This window comes from Vanessa tameamea, chromosome 7 (genome assembly GCF_037043105.1).
Source record: "Vanessa tameamea isolate UH-Manoa-2023 chromosome 7, ilVanTame1 primary haplotype, whole genome shotgun sequence".
Taxonomy (NCBI): Eukaryota; Metazoa; Arthropoda; class Insecta; order Lepidoptera; family Nymphalidae; genus Vanessa; species Vanessa tameamea.
In genome coordinates this window covers 2,634,799-2,652,222 of record NC_087315.1, presented here as the reverse complement: position 1 = coordinate 2,652,222, position 17,424 = coordinate 2,634,799, and the positions used below count along the sequence as shown (strand labels likewise).

Below are 17,424 nucleotides of genomic sequence, written 5' to 3'. Positions count from 1 at the left end.
GAATGAAGCCATGTGCGCGCCATTTACAGCAGCCACATAGGTACCCGAAATCATATTAAAACATGAATGCCATAAAACAATCGGAAAAAGACTAATCTCATGGAGATCAAAAATATTTTTCTGTGTATAATTTCAAATTAAAGTTTTACTGCTTTAAAAAATACACTCTATGTTAATCATCGCGAAACAAACGAGAAAATATCTAAGGCAATACATTTTTACGACAGGCAAACAAAAGCGCTAACATCGCTTGAGTGGTGATAAAAGATATGTAAACGGCGACGCGGGTGTCATTCGCAGGGCGGAAGACTTTACTACTTCCGCCGACAAGATGGCTGACATTCGCGGCAGGAAACTTTGGTGCCAGATAAAACACCTCCTGAAAATTATAGGGCGGGTGAGGTTTGATTCAACTTTTTAGTTATGGTACTACGAGTAGACAAGCTGTTACATTAAAGGCGATACATTATTTCGGTAGATAGATTATTATAGTAGTTAATGAACGAAAAGAAAAAAAGAGTTCTGATAAAGCGCTATAACAATAAATCTATTAACCTATGGCTTAAACAATAACATGATTTTGAAAATAAAACAGGGCAAAGAAAAAAAAATAATTTAAAGAAAATAAATTTAAGCGGTACACGGGTATCGCTTAAATTTACATGGTTAGATTATAACATTAATTTGTGAAGAACAATACGTAGACTAAAAACTATATGATACAGAATTAAATAAAGACTTACAGTTTTTAGCGGCACTAAATCTCTTTCCTTAGAAGGAGATTGAGAAATTTCCTATCGAAACCCCATCAACACCATTCAATCGATAAATTTAAAACGTTATTCTTTAAAACATGTATCATTCAGTAGACGAAAACGTGACCATCTGGATCAATATATGCAAATACTTTACACTATTACGGTTTATTTTTATTTTTGATTGAAAAATTAGAATGCCGTGTGATTATTATTTCAAGAAATGGAAATGTACTCTTAAAAATTTGACTAAAATAGTTGAACTTGATCTTGAATACCAGGTATGCATTACTTTAACGATTTCTAGAGGATTTTTCTATTCTAAATAATTTAATCTGATATACACTGAAATATAAATAATGGTATAGCTGTAATGATTTTTCTGTTAAAATTACCATATCATTTAAAGGTGCCTTTTTATAACTATAAAAACGTGTTAAAGCTTTAATTACCTTATACATTATTATACAATCATTTTGTATTGTCAGGAAACAAAAATTCACGATAAACAAATCTGTGATGCAGTCCAACGGTTATCTGGAATGCTTGGAAGTTACATATTATGCTACAATGATGCATTGGACTGCTTGCAACATAATTTGCAGGTTCAAAAGACAGAGTACATTGCCAATGTGGTGGAGAAAATTGTGCTAAGGTTAAATATTGTTGTTTTTTAAAGACAACTAAACGTTAAATGTACGCCAAAAACACACAGTAACAATGCTGATTATAGACCTAAATAATTATCATTGATATTAATACACTTATTAATATCATACTTTCTCAAATATATTTGGTTTTTGAAGCTCTTCCAAGCGCAGAGTCCTAGAACTCTTTTTCATTGGAAGAAAATACAATAACAGATGAATATTTTTTTATTTTAATTTTACAGAATTCTTGAACTAAAACATCAATTGACGAAACTTGAAGGCACTCCTTTTCAGTTTTTATCTAATGGATTGATTCAAGGAAAATTAACGCCTTTTAATACTGAGTTTTTCAATATTCCTGCAAAATACGAAAGACCTGAAGTTATTCAATTGGCGATAGAGGCGGCTTTCCGAAGAGTCGAAGAATTAAAAAGAGCCGAAACAAAAAGTTATGGTAATCTAATAAAAAAATACTTTTTGATAAACAAATTATTCTCGTTTTAAGATAAAACACTAAACACTAAGATTGTGACATAATAACTTTGTAGATAATTCAGAAAATGATCAAATTCCTCGAGATGGCTTATCAGAAAATGTTAATTGGTGGGATGATGAAACTATTAATGCAACTGAACATAAAGGAATTAATGTTACTGAAGTCTACGATGTTGAAGAAAAGTTATCAGAAGAAACATTAAAAAGAAGAGAAATAATAGCTCTAATACAAACCCATGAAAGGACTAGGTTGTTATGTTACTTTTAAAAAATATAAAACTATCTTACAATAGTAGCATAAAGTATAATATAGTAGAATAACAATCAGTTAATGTCCCACTGCTGACTAAAGGCCTCGTCTCCCCTTTAAGTAGAAGGTTAATTTCATTCATCTCGTTTAACGTAGCTAATGTCTTTTGTACATATTAAAGACAAGTGGTACGAATAAATACACAACAAAAACAGAAGAGAGAAATATGGGAGAAGGAGCTGAAAGGCATCTTGAAACCTCAAGCACCATTTGATTTAAGAGAGAGAAGTGCAAAGCTGATACAAAGGGTTCTAAGGTAATGGGTTAATTTCCATAATAAATCAATCTATATGTTTTATAATTTAAATAAAAATTACAGATACTATTTTGAACTAAAGAGAAAGAGACTAAGAGATTGTAAACGGGATGAACTATTGAATATAAAATTCTACGACACAATAAATACCGAACAACCAGAGATAGATAAGCAGGTAAATTTCAATATGTGTATAATAAATTTCGATAACTAAATAAAGGAAATATAAAATAATTTTAAAATATGTTCAGGTGGCCTCAGACTACTATAAATTAAGTAAAAAATACGTACAACAGAGGGACATTATTTGCTCTCGATATAAACAGAACTATTTGAAGAAGAACGGAGATGATATAGCTGAGGAATTTCGAGGTTATATCAGGGATTGGTTTCAAAAATGGTATAAACTTTTATATAATTATATGCATATAAATTTACAATATTTTCATATTTTAAACCCACATTTTGATTGAACTGTAAACCTCAACCCTCAGGCATTTTATAAAATTAAATTATTCTTGAAACTCAAATTTTATGAGCCTTGAGTCTATAAATGTATTAACTTAATCCCATTTCAACTATGATATAGCCATAAATGTATTACTCTGTAGCTGTAGAATAATTTTTAAAGTGATTGGTCAAGTCTACCGTCGGTACCTATATGGTGTTTAATAGTTATATCAACACGTATATTAAAAGCTAGCTACTCATATTACCTCAATTTGGCAAGACAAATTTATTTCAAACAATGTCTTTAAAAAATGGACAGCAGTACAACATAACTTAGAAAAAATCTTTACGAACATTTTATTTTTTTTACATTCAATTTTCATTTTAGGTACAGAGAAGCCAAATTCTTTTACGACATTCCTAAAGAGAATCAAGGTGGACCAATTGTGATATTCAAAGAAGAATTACCATCACCTCTAGAATGGTTAGACGATTATAAAGCATATTTAGAAACAAAAAAAGCTAATAAAAACAAGACAGCATTACAGGTAAAACTATGTATTCAATATGAATATAAATGGTATTAAATATCAAACGTAACTATAGCTATAGTTTTTATTGATATGTTCTTATGAAAAAGTTTAAATAACATTTTTAGTTAAAATGGGAAAAAGAAGCAGGCAAAGAAGAAGAAATGATGTTAAAAAGAGAAGAATTGATTAAAAAGAAATCGGAAGCAGCTCTGCTTAAGAAGATGATGAAAAATCCAACATTACATCCAGGATACCATTATCCCTTTTCAAAAAAAACGAATAACATACTTACGGTACTTATTGATTTCATACTCTACTTTTAAAAATGAGCTAACGATATATAAATTATTACTTAAATAATATAACAAATTTCAATAAAACGTATCTACATGTACGTCATACAAATGGAAAGTGGGGGAGAGAGTTTAGGAATGTTCCTATGACGAGTGCATCGAAATACCCACTAAAAATCAGTAGTACCCTACCCGTGTCTTCAAAGGTGTCACAGGATCGCTTGCACATTTACTCTCCGTGGGTTAGCTCGCCTATTACCAATACCTAGGGAGGTTCCTGGGCGAAATGAGCATACAACACCGACACCTTCTCTCCGAACTTCATCGGTGGAGAGAGTCATTAGATAGTTTCATCGTCACTCTTCTAGCGCTTTCTCAGAGGGAGACCATCTCCTTCTAGCAGCCCTGCGGAGATCACTCACAGCCAAGCTTGATAAAAGACATGTTCGGTAGCGAGAGGTCTCCGGCAATAATTGCCACGCGGCACACTCTATCAGGGTGCCACACTCGTGGCAGAACTATTAGTGTTTGGCGACCTGCAACTCTTAAATACGATTTATTATTATATAGGCAATTCAAAATTATTATAATCATTGGTCTGAAATTGACGATGGAGAAGCTAACGAAGCAAAAGAGAAGTTTATCCTGAATATAGATGAGGAACATTTGTTTATGGAAACTAAATTCGAAATTTGTAACTCAATTATTACTGACATGATGTGAGCTTTTTAAAATAAATATCTTAATATTAATAAATAAAACTAAAGCAAAAAGTAAGTAATTTTTTTGTGCAGGGAAGAACTAAAATTATTAAAAAACTCTTTAAAAATAGAATATGAAAGAAACGAAGAAGAAATACCAAATCCAAAAAAAGAAAAAGCAAAACGAAAAAAAAAAGAAAGAAAAGTTAAAGCGAAAATCAGAGATGATCTGCAAGACATATTAACAGTTATAAATGATTTATTAAATAAATTTATCAGTTACTTTTTTCTACATTAATATGTTATAATTTTCTTTCAGGATCTCGCTAATAATGGTTACTTAAAAGAATACCCAAAAATGAATTTTGCGGATTTTATTGGTGATGTAAACTACGCCGGTGCCGATTTAAGATGTGAATTACTGTAAGAGTACTGTATTTTTCCAAGCGAATCGTAGGGGTAAAAATGAAGTATTAATAGGCTGTAAGTCCTACTACTTGGTTAATGCCTCCTGCCCTCTTGTGGGTTAGGTTTGGAGCTTATTCCATTGCGATTTGGTGGACACACGTGAGGCAGAGTTACTCACGATGCTTTACTTCACCGCCGAGCATGAGATAAATTATAAACACAAATTAAGCATAATCAATGTCAGCCTTAGAACCTACGATCATCGTTCAATATTCCCGTTTTATAATCACTAGACGATCTCAGCACTTTTTTATCGTTCACGTATTATATGTATGTTTTTAGATCCACTGTACCTTTTGGTGGGGAAATACGAGCCGTATGGTGGGAGAGATGCCGAGAAGTGATCCACGGCTTTAGGCGTATATTGTTGGTAGGACCACGGGAAAGTGGGAAGACAACTTTGGTGCATATCATGGCTACTGTAAATGGTTATGTATAAAATTGACAACTAGCCGTTTCTCGCGGATTTGCATGATAAATGTCCATTTCTGCTTCGCCCTTCGACGAGTCTTCAGACGAGCATGATATTACGATATAATCTATAATTTTAAATAAACATAAAAAATATATTGGACATGCTATAACGTCAGTTTATTACGTTCAAACAAACAAGTATATATGGGCGCTCGGCAGTGCTGCCATCTGTTGTCAATATATGTAACAAATCGAATAAAACTTATAATCTGTAAAGAGACATCTGTCAGCTAATTTGGGACTTAATAATACAGGAAATATTATTATCTACTCTTAGCAATAAAGTAAGCAAAATGTAGAATAATAAATTGTAATTTATATTTTAGAATCAATCTTAGATAATACTAAGTTATATTTCTTATTTTGGAATGTAGAATGTATCAAGCAAGTAATTAACATTTGTTTTGTACCTATGGCGTTAAACCTATGATTTCCGGACAGATTTATTATAATAAGTAAGGAATTAAATAAATTAAGATTTAATAGAAGTTTTGGTTATGGCAATTATTAACTAATACTGTTTAAATAATTTAGAAATATAAATATGATCTATTTTTGTCATAAAATTTGTTTTAATAATTTTGAAATATAAATATGATTTGTTTTTGTCAAGAAAGGCGTAAATTTGATTTGTCCGGTATATTTTTAATATAGATAGTGATAAATAATTAAGCTAATTACAATATATTTGGATTTTTAATTAAGATCAAAAATAATTTTATATTATTTTTTTATTATTATAAGCCATTAATAGTTATTATGTTTGTAACAAAATAAATATGGTCTTGTTGTTGATATAAAAAAGGATGTCGTAGTTTAGTTAGTAGAAAAGGAAGTAAGTGCAGGCGGGCATTCCTCGGACAATTGTAGAACCAATCACTAATCACTATACAATTATTACTATTAATAATAAATTTATTAATGCAAAACAAAAAGTGTTTTTCTGGATTTCTACATGAATCCCGGGGAGAATTCTGGCGAATCGCCGACAGCAGCGGTGGGATCACAGACCGGTGATTCCGGACTACCACGTCAACCAGAGCCGACTTTTACCATGGAAAAGGCCACGAGTCTTTTCAATTCTGATACTAAACGAACAGCTGCCAGCGCCGGATCATTGCCGCCACGTCACCGTCATTATTTTACTTGCCGCTATTCGACCCCGACGAAAGATCTCATGATATCAGAGATTGGTGCGCCCACGTGGACGAGACGATGTCGAAATTCAACATACCTACATGCGAGGCTTTCATGAAAGATATTTTACAACTAAGAGGAAGGGCAAAGACTTAGGCTGACACGTGGTCGCTCAGTGCTACCACGTGTGACAAAGTGAAATGTAAACTAATTCAAACTTTTGGCAGGGAGTTCCGGTACGCAGACAACGTTCAGCAGTGGAGAACCTTTACTTCTGATCACGCATCGAGTTATGCTGAATACGCCACATAAGCGTGGACGTTGTTCAAACGAGTCAGACCTGAGGCTTCGGATGCGGAGGTGGTTGTGGTTGATGCTGTGGTTACAGGTATTTATTATATCCAGAATATATTCGCTCAGACCTATTGCGTTATACGCCTGAATCATTGCATAAATTAATTTTCATTTTAAAAACTTAACGTAAACTAAAACTAGAACCGTCCGTAAAGTCAAATAACGATATTCATGATAATCAAAAATTTAAAAAAAAGAAACCACGTGTTGCTGAATACAGTGTAACTAAAAGGGATTGTGTTATTAAATGCTATAATTGTAATAAGACTGGTCATATTTCTCGCGATTGTAAGGAAGTGAGGATTGCCCCTAAGGTCAATCCAGTATCAATGCAAACTACCAGTGATCACTCTAATAAATCAGTTCCATCTAGTAATTCGAATGGCTCTAAAAATGTTGAGTGTGTGTATTGCCATCGTCCAGGTCATGTTGAAGAGAATTGTTTTCACCGACAGAATGATGAGCGCTTCAAAACACTAAACAAATCCGTTAATTATTGTTAATTAGTTAATTATATCATTGCCAATCTTTAGAGCGCAGTCTGATCAGAGTAGATATAGGTAACAAGACTTATTCGTGCCTTTTCGACACGGGTGCCGATTGTCCATTAATGTAAAAGTGTAGATGTTACCTTTTCGGGTATTGGTGGGTCTCCAATAAAAGCAAATAAAAGTATAACCTTTATAGTAAAAATAGACAATATTTATGTAGAACTAGAACTTTATGTAGTCGCTAATACACAGACAAAAATTGACGTCCTAATCGGATTCGACCTTTTAAATGTACCAGGTCTTAGCGTTATATTAAAGAAAGATAGCATTTCTCTAAAGCGTGAGTTCGTTATTAATACGGCTCGTCTTAGTAGTGACCTGACCTTAAATCTTGATGCTGATATAAGCGATCCCCGAGAACTTAAAACATTACGGGAAATACTTTGTAAGTATAAAGACAATTTCACCAGTGGGAATCGTGTTTCACAGGTGTCAACTGGTTCTTTAAAAATAAGATTAAAGAATCTAGACTAAACTAAAATTGTACAGTGACGACCCTACGGGTTTTCGCCTGTGGAACGTGAAATAGTTAAAGAGATAGTTCAAGATCTTAAGGTTAATGGCATCATACGAGCCAGTTCATCCCCTTTCAGTAGTCCCATTTTACTCGATTAACAAAAAAAAAAGGGATTGGTCTGACAGACTGTAGATTTTCGCGAGCTAAATGCCAATATCGTTAAATCATTTTCCGTTTCCGCTTATAGCTGATCAGATTCATAAGTTGGGGAAAGCACGTTATTTCACTTGTTTAGATATGGCCGCGGGTTTTCATGGAATCTGCATTTCACCATATTCAATAGAAAAGACTGCTTATTTTTGAGTCCCCGACGGACAATTCGAATACTTGCACAAGTAGACTATTTCAGTCGTAGCCCCATAGATATAAAAAAAAAGACACTCGATCTGTCAATTTCATTCTACCACTAAAGTCGCGCTTGCGTAACCCTGGAAATTGCTAAATAACTCGCTTGACCACAATTAGTTACTCATTGAGCAGAAACGCGATCCAGTCCTAAGTAAAATCGTAGAGCAATTAAAAGGTGACTCTATTCCTAAAACTATTGCCGATACTTACATCATTACACAAAATAAATTATTGAGGCTTAGAGTTCACATTGATAATAAAACTCACAAGCTCATTATTGTCTCTACCAAGTACAGATGGAATCTGATTAGTAACTATCACAACTCTCTTCAACATTTTAGCTGGGAGAAATTGATTGCTAAATTATATGAACAATACTGGTTCTCAAATATGCTTTTGTTTATATTGACGGGTACAGTAAATATGTTCACATGATCTATACTAACGATCGCACTACCGAAACTGCAATTAAGTGCCTTCAGAATTTAATATCTATTTTTAGCACCCCTACTCTGTTTATTACTGACCAAGATAAGAGTATAACAGCCGCAGAGTTCAAAAGTTTGGTTTAGTATTCAGCATCACGTGGTGGCGAAAGGCGCTAGTAGAGCAAATGGACAGGTAGAGCGCCTTATGAAAGTAATTAAAGATAACATGTCAGTTGTAGAACTCGATAAGCCTTGGCATTCAGCTATTCAAGATTTACAATTAGCTATAAATTTTAGTATATCGAAAAGTACGGGCAAAAGTCCTTTAGAAATTTTACTTGGTAAAAAATGCTCACCGCCGACTATTAAGTTGTTACAAGTTGATGACGATGTGCTAACGGACGATCTAGATCCATTGCGAGCGGCTTGCAAGGATAGGATGGACGAGCGATCCCTTCAGGATAAGAGTCGATTTGACAAAGGCAAAGCTAAAATTAAGCCATATAAAGTTGGTGACTTTGTTTTACTACGGCACAATGAACGTCACACAACTAGACTTTAGAATTTTACAAATCTTACCCAATGACAGATATAGATTAAAGCATGTCAATATCCGTGGTTGTACTAAAAAAAAAAAAATTGCTACTCATGATTCCTTGCGGGCTGCTCCTCTTGCACAATGCGACCCATTTGAAAGTGATTCTGACTCCAATCAGTTGACCGTATGGGCGAATAACAATAAGATGCATAAGGAATGCCTGTCGAATTGCATTCCTCTACCACTGCATCCGATAATTGTGCAAACATTCCTGTTAATTTTGGAGCCTCTACTACTGATAATAAATCTATTCGTATGTTGTATTTATTTTTTATGATTTTTTATGTTTTTAATATGTTCCTATCCAAAATCCTTCCTTAAGCGCTGGCTGGCCACCATGCGTATCCCTATCCAGGTCTTGGAGGCTAGATCCCAGGATGGGTGATGCCTGTTTTGATTTTGGCTAGATCCCAGGATGGGTGATGCCTGTGTTGTTGGTGGCTAGATCCCAGGAAGGGTGATGCCTGTGTTGTTGGTGGCTAGATCCCAGGAAGGGTGATGCCTGTGTTGTTGGTGGCTAGATCCCAGGATGGGTGATGCCTGTGTTGTTGGTGGCTAGATCCCAGATTGGGTGATTGCCCGTTTTGATTGTAAGGTAATAGCCGTTGCTGGTGTTGGCTTTACCTTAGAGTGGTAAAACTGTATGTGTCAAAGCATTTTGTTTTATTTTTGATTATGAAAGTTTTAGTAATGAGTCAATGTTGTAAAATTTTCTTTTATTATTTGTAAAGATTTTATTGCATTACACAATTTCCTGATCATTTTTGAATCAAGATTATGGTTTAATAATTTTGTTCTGTTGTGACTGAATACTATTTAATTAGTGTTTAAATAATATTGAAATCTTGAGTTTATATGTTATTTAATTGTTCTAACTGAATATTATTTAATTGGTGTTTGAATAATATTGAAATGTTGAGTTTATATGTTATTTAATTGTTCTAACTGAATATTATTTAATTGGTGTTTGAATAATATTGAAATGTTGAGTTTATATGTTATTTAATTGTTCTAACTGAATATTATTTAATTGGTGTTTAAATAATATTGAAATCTTGAGTTTATATGTTATTTAATTGTTGTCTGAATATTATTTAATTAGTGTTTAAATAATATTGAAATCTTGTGTTTATATGTTATTTAATTGTTGTCTGAATATTATTTAATTAGTGTTTAAATAATATTGAAATCTTGAGTTTATATGTTATTTAATTGATGTCTGAATATTATTTAATTAGTGTTTAAATAATATTGAAATCTTGTGTTTATATGTTATTTAATTGTTGTGACTAAAAATTATTTAATTAGTGTGTTTAAATAATATTGAATTCTTGTTTAATTATTTGTCAATTCCGTTAATTATTTTGTAACTTAGAAAGCGCTGAGAGCGCGCTTGAGTCAGTATGGCCGTATGGGCGCTCGGCAGTGCTGCCATCTGTTGTCAATATATGTAACAAATCGAATAAAACTTATAATCTGTAAAGAGACATCTGTCAGCTAATTTGGGACTTAATAATACAGGAAATATTATTATCTACTCTTAGCAATAAAGTAAGCAAAATGTAGAATAATAAATTGTAATTTATATTTTAGAATCAATCTTAGATAATACTAAGTTATATTTCTTATTTTGGAATGTAGAATGTATCAAGCAAGTAATTAACATTTGTTTTGTACCTATGGCGTTAAACCTATGATTTCCGGACAGATTTATTATAATAAGTAAGGAATTAAATAAATTAAGATTTAATAGAAGTTTTGGTTATGGCAATTATTAACTAATACTGTTTAAATAATTTAGAAATATAAATATGATCTATTTTTGTCATAAAATTTGTTTTAATAATTTTGAAATATAAATATGATTTGTTTTTGTCAAGAAAGGCGTAAATTTGATTTGTCCGGTATATTTTTAATATAGATAGTGATAAATAATTAAGCTAATTACAATATATTTGGATTTTTAATTAAGATCAAAAATAATTTTATATTATTTTTTTATTATTATAAGCCATTAATAGTTATTATGTTTGTAACAAAATAAATATGGTCTTGTTGTTGATATAAAAAAGGATGTCGTAGTTTAGTTAGTAGAAAAGGAAGTAAGTGCAGGCGGGCATTCCTCGGACAATTGTAGAACCAATCACTAATCACTATACAATTATTACTATTAATAATAAATTTATTAATGCAAAACAAAAAGTGTTTTTCTGGATTTCTACATGAATCCCGGGGAGAATTCTGGCGAATCGCCGACATATACGAACTCGTCAAATATGTATATAATACTGTAAATTCAGAGCAAAATGATATGTTATAAAAAATATAAGTTTATCTAACAGAAGTTTATTATCGATGTTTCACATTCTTATAATATATTATTAAATAAAGAAATATTTCTTTATTACAGACACTGCTCTATACGAGTTAGACCCGTTTAAAATTGAAGTGGAAAATACAAACACGGAATATTTACAGGAGTTAATTAATTCTGTAGTATCGTGTGCAAAGATAACGCAACCATCAATCATACACATAAGATATGTTGAACGCCTTTTTTACACTAAGGTATTGTCCTTATTTATTACTAACCAGTATTTTTAAAACGAATTAAACCGTTACAGTATGGATTCCATAAATTAATCAATCAATAGCAATCCGTTGTTGGACTGATGGCTTCTCAGTACCCCAAGGCTCCTGGTTCTCCGCATCACCCATCCTAACGGATTTCGTACACATTTAAAAATGTGAATGAAATTGCATAGACGATTAATTTATTCTGATAGAAAAATTTGACATCTCTAAATCTCAATATCCTTGATTACTATCAAAGATACATAATTATTATCACACAAGCAAAAGTTTGTTTTTTTTTTTTGAAAAAAAAGGAAAAACAATTAAACAACCAAATGGTGGCAAAATGGCAACTATGACGTGTAACAAAAGATAATTGACGGTAATGACAGTAACTATTGAACGAATATATTGAGCGATTTTATCGGCTTTATGTATGTATCCTTCAGTAATCATCGAGATGTCAATCGAAACATTGTTTTCATTATACTCGCTACTTTTATTTGCAAAGTAACTTTAATTAAGAAATAATTAATTAAAATTTTGCAAGGAGGTTATGAAAGAAACGAATATATCATTTATAAAACGATTGTAATCATTTTACTAAACTTTTAAAATCTTAACATAGGTACCAACCGAAGAAGAATATAAAAATTTCGATCTAATAAAAAAGTTCTTCGTTCGAAAATTATTTAAAATGATCAAGAAACAAGACAACATCACTATAATAGGTAAAACATTTCCATTTATGTCATAAAACAAAACAATTTATCAAATTACTGACATTATTGCATTATCAAAACAACTTAAATCAAAGATTTAAATTAATCATCACAATTTGATAATAATTGAAGTCCACGCAGTAAATTATATTTATAATAGAAAGTTGAGAATTTTAATGTAATAACATATGTTCAGACATGTGGATATAGTCCAATTATAATAATATTACTAATTACGGTTTTAAAAGACACTGATAGAACGTGTAAATAATTATTGTCAATTTTTACTGATAGAAATGAAATAAATTTGTAAAATATTAATTACGGGCCTCCTGTGTTGACCAGGGCCTCCACTCCTTTTTGGCTCCAGGTTGTCCGGACCTCCAAACCCGGTTCTGGACTAGACAATTGAAGATTCATTAAGAAATTGTAACCTTTGCCCATAGATCAATGACACTCCGAATCTTCCATTCATATAATTATCATATCCAATACATAGTGTATCTTAAATTTCTTTAGGAATTTGCACAGAACCTTGGATGACAAAGAGTAAGCAAATGATAAAAACGTTCAAATATGTTTTACTTTTGCCCGAAACCAATTATTCGACAGTGTATCTCATACTTAGAAACTGGGCACTCAAGTAAGTTTTTTATTAACAGATCTAGAAAAATAAAATGCAATGAATTAGTTTTACCCAAACTCTAAATAAATTTGATTAATAGAATTTGGTAGATTTTATTAAGATAATTTTGTATGCAAGATTTACAGGAAAACGAAGAAATGGTTTACCTGATGGTAAGTGGTAATTTTATCACACACTAGATATAGACACTAAAACTGTTTGAAATATAAAACTCACCTATATTTTTTCCTTTCTTTCGTTTATTTCAATATTTTACAGTAACCGTACAGTACCACATAATCTGGATTTTCAAAGTTTGGCACGTGTACTTCGAGGATACCCGTTTGGATATATCGTAAAAAAGTTGGACAATTTTCTGACAGCTAAAAGAATCGTGCAGTAAGTTGTAATATACGACCAGCGTCGACTATACTAACTTTGTTTAGAATAATCTAACAAAATTACTAAACCTAACTAGCTGCCCGTGCCGACTTCGTCCGTGTGCAATAAGAATTAAATTAAATTTAATTTTGTTTGAAAAAAATAATAATTCTGAAATCGGATCGCAGCGCCACCTGCGATACAATTGAACCATCCAGGGGTCCACTCAAACATTAAATATAGTGCAGCCATTTATGAGGAATTCAGTGACACACACGTATAGAAAAAATATTATATTTATGTATGAAAATTAAAATATATTTTTTAACTGTCTTTGCGTTTCAGTATAGCGGCTTACGGCTTAAGCTCACGAGATGTTTATAACTTCTTTTTGGAAGATGGTAATGATTATATGATAGTGAGTGTTTTAAAATATTCCATGTCATTGATAATTTTCTTTCAATTATATTTTTGGTTTAAAATTTATCAATATTCTACATACTTATAAATCAAAATGTAACTTCAAAAATAAGTCTACCAAGCAACGTATTTTAAATTGGTAAGTTTGTATACCTTTACAGCCGAGTATATTTGGTAGATTACTTTGGTAATCTACCAAATATACTCGGTACTTTGGTACTAAGTACCAAAGATTATACATTTGCTGTATATGTTCATATGCTATATTTGTGCCGTGCTCGGCGGTGCACATCTTAGACACCTGCATGCATCAAATGAAATTCTGCTACGTCTAAATCGACCAACCCACATTCTAACAAATGTGACTGATTAAGTTCCAAAAGGGGGACCTTAGCCCAGCATTTGCTTTACTTTATTTTCATATTTGCTTAGAATTACGAAAAATACTTGAAGTGGTACAATGACAAAACTCACTGGGGTCAATTAGAAAACAAATGTTTGAAAGAGCGAAGAGAATTCAAAATCCAGGTACAGAAGTGGAACGAAAAAATGTTAAAAAAGAAGAAAAATACTTAAGTCAATCCATTAAAATATATTTCTTTATTGTCTTTTGTTTTTAAACTGTTACTTATGCTGTTGTTTACCAGCCTTTTTGTATTATTATTACTAGGAAACTACCTTCGGAAACGTTATAAACCTCTCGTATTTTCTTAAGTATTAGAGTTTTTTGATAAACTGTATTGCTCATAATCTCATTTTACTACGGTCATGCAAACATTCTGTAAAACCCTGCGACATTTATATATCAGTGAAATAGCGGAATGCCTTATTTTGAGTCTAGATTAGGAAGTAAATTCGTTATTGATTTGCAGAACTGCTACAAAAACCAAAGTACTAAATGTTTAACAAAAAGAAGGCTTACATATAAATTATTACAATCAAAATAGTTCATCAAATAATGAAGGACTATTTCACATAGGTTTATTAGTTTTTTTAAAAACCTTCCAGTGCTGTAACCTATTAAAATATAGTTTAGAAGCTGGATCTGTCTCGCTTGTTTAGCGTTTCTTCTATCAAAGAAAATAAGCACACATATATATGCTTGATTTCGTTAAGTAGTATTGCATATCTGACCGGCACTACGTTATTTGATACTTCATTAGAATCCAAATACTGCGCAAACATTGTTTTAATATTCGTTGTTGAATTTGAAGGTTAAAATGTAATTTTATTTCTTGAATGTCTTAATAGCAAAAATATTTACATAAGAAATATTAACATAAAGGCTACTTACTTCATGGGTTTGGCTAGAATTAACCTATTGGGGACATTTTAAGAAAATAACTACGTCGTTTTACCATTTTTTATATTTCATTCCATTCTTTGATACTTCTTTTTGGCTCGTATAATGTGAATGTTATATGGTCTTGTCGGTCTTACCTCTACTATATCTGTCAGGCCACTTTAATTTTAAGGTAAAAATTATAAGATATTTTTTTGCCAAATAACAGGAACGCAGCATTTGTATTTGTAAGCACTCGGGATGAAATAATAAAATTACCTGCCAAATCTCAATACAAACTGTGCACACTCAAATTAAATGGTATAAAACCACAAAATGGTAATATAAAAATTAAATAATTGTAGATAGGTGCGCCATGTAATAAACGTTCATTTCGCTGTCATCGGCAGATAAGCGAAAACGTGCGTTCAAATAAAAGGACGGAGTGTCAATTAGATGTAAAGGGTATATTCGGCGATTTTTACAAGGGGTCGCGGATTGTAACGATAACGCTGATGCTGCAATTTAACTTCTTTGTTATACAAAATTGCCAACTCTATGAAAATATAATGTGACCAAAATTTCTTAAAAAATTAAATTACTATTCATTTTTAATATTCTGTAACTCGTGTTTTGAGTTTATTGAATCCTATGGAATTGATCCTATTTTTTAATATAAAAATCTTTTAGTTGACCTAATGTAACCCTCTTAGTTTGCAAGTATTGGTTAAATCTTGCAACTGAATTTTAAGCTAATTCCACGTAATTGATTGACCTGGTATATGTATATACATCATATTTGATGTATTATTCGTTGTTATACATATACAATGAATAAAATAATATTTTATTGCTGGTTAGTTAACCTAAGCTCTTAAAATATTTCAAAATGGAGGTAATAATTTTTTAAGTACTTTAAGTATTATACTATAATAAACTAATATAAAGAAAGAATATTGGAAAAATAAAATCCGAATGGTACCCAAAAGAAAGTAAAGTAGCTGGTCCAGAGAGGATACGTACAGGAAAGGACAGAATCAAGTCTTTAAGAGGCCTTTGTCGTAAGACAAGCATACAAACAAACAAACAAACAAACAAACTAACATACATACACATCCATACATAATTTTTTTTTAGTTATTCATATTTCCTTTTCACTGTCTTTAACTTTAGTAAATAACCATACTGTCCTAAATGTGTACAAAATAATGTTGACCCTACTCACATACCCCTTTTAATATTCGAGCGGCGTATTTGAAATTAATTTGAATCGTTTAAATATTTTCAGTAGACTCGGCGGTCGGTCTAATTATTATTTTTAATTCCCTTCATTACTTTCGATCTGTCCCTTGTTTATCTCATTCTATTGTTGCTTTTGTTTATTTAATGGATGCTGATGACTTTCTGCTACAATAAACTGAAGTGTAACGATGTTTAAAATGAGAAGTTTTCTTTACTGTATTACATGATCTATTTTATATATGTATTTTGAAGCAACAATATTACAATAAAATCGAGTATCAGCGAGTATCCCTAGCCTCCAACACGATGCTATATCATATCATATGACCGACTGAAATTACACAAGTTACAGGTATCATCTATTTAGCACGTAGGAGCATATTAATGATATAATATTTAATAAAAACCGAATTAAAACTTTCTTCATTTTAACGGGAACACATCCATTAAAAAAACACTTAACCTTTTAGTTTCCAAAAAAGAAGTTTTCCGGGAAAGATTCCAAGTTAAGTAGTGCAATTGTAGTAGTTCAATTATTGTGCCTACACAACGCACGACATTAGTTTCATTAAATTGACATTTAAAGGAATTTATAGTAATCGAATCAATGAATGAATCAATCTATTTAAATACAAAATGAATATTATATTAGTATGCCTGTCCGGAGTCCCCTATGCGTTCCTACACCATCCGATTGCGATGAAAGTTGTTCTACGTACGTCCGAGGTTCCTAGACAAGTCTAACTACAAAGGATTTTTTCAATTGAATAGGTCTAGCATTTTTAAAATTGTTTATTAAGCTTCTTTTGACTATTTCAACATATTATGAAATAAGAATGTAAGAATGGAAAAAAATTACA

General features: G+C 31.6%; 1 protein-coding gene across 1 annotated transcript; it reads left to right on the top strand.

Annotated features, from left to right (window-relative positions):
- The first annotated feature begins 952 nt into the window (after window positions 1–952).
- Window positions 953–14,616, top strand: LOC113400752 (IQ and AAA domain-containing protein 1-like). The gene is made up of 19 exons (XM_064215426.1): window positions 953–1,036; window positions 1,244–1,410; window positions 1,648–1,859; window positions 1,954–2,149; window positions 2,332–2,466; window positions 2,530–2,641; window positions 2,718–2,866; window positions 3,305–3,464; window positions 3,575–3,742; window positions 4,313–4,461; window positions 4,537–4,690; window positions 4,763–4,866; window positions 5,194–5,339; window positions 11,729–11,886; window positions 12,521–12,623; window positions 13,134–13,257; window positions 13,519–13,638; window positions 13,966–14,038; window positions 14,473–14,616. Exons 1-19 carry the CDS (start codon window positions 953–955, stop codon window positions 14,614–14,616), a joined length of 2,658 nt encoding a protein of 885 aa, XP_064071496.1.
- Window positions 14,617–17,424: the final 2,808 nt, after the last annotated feature.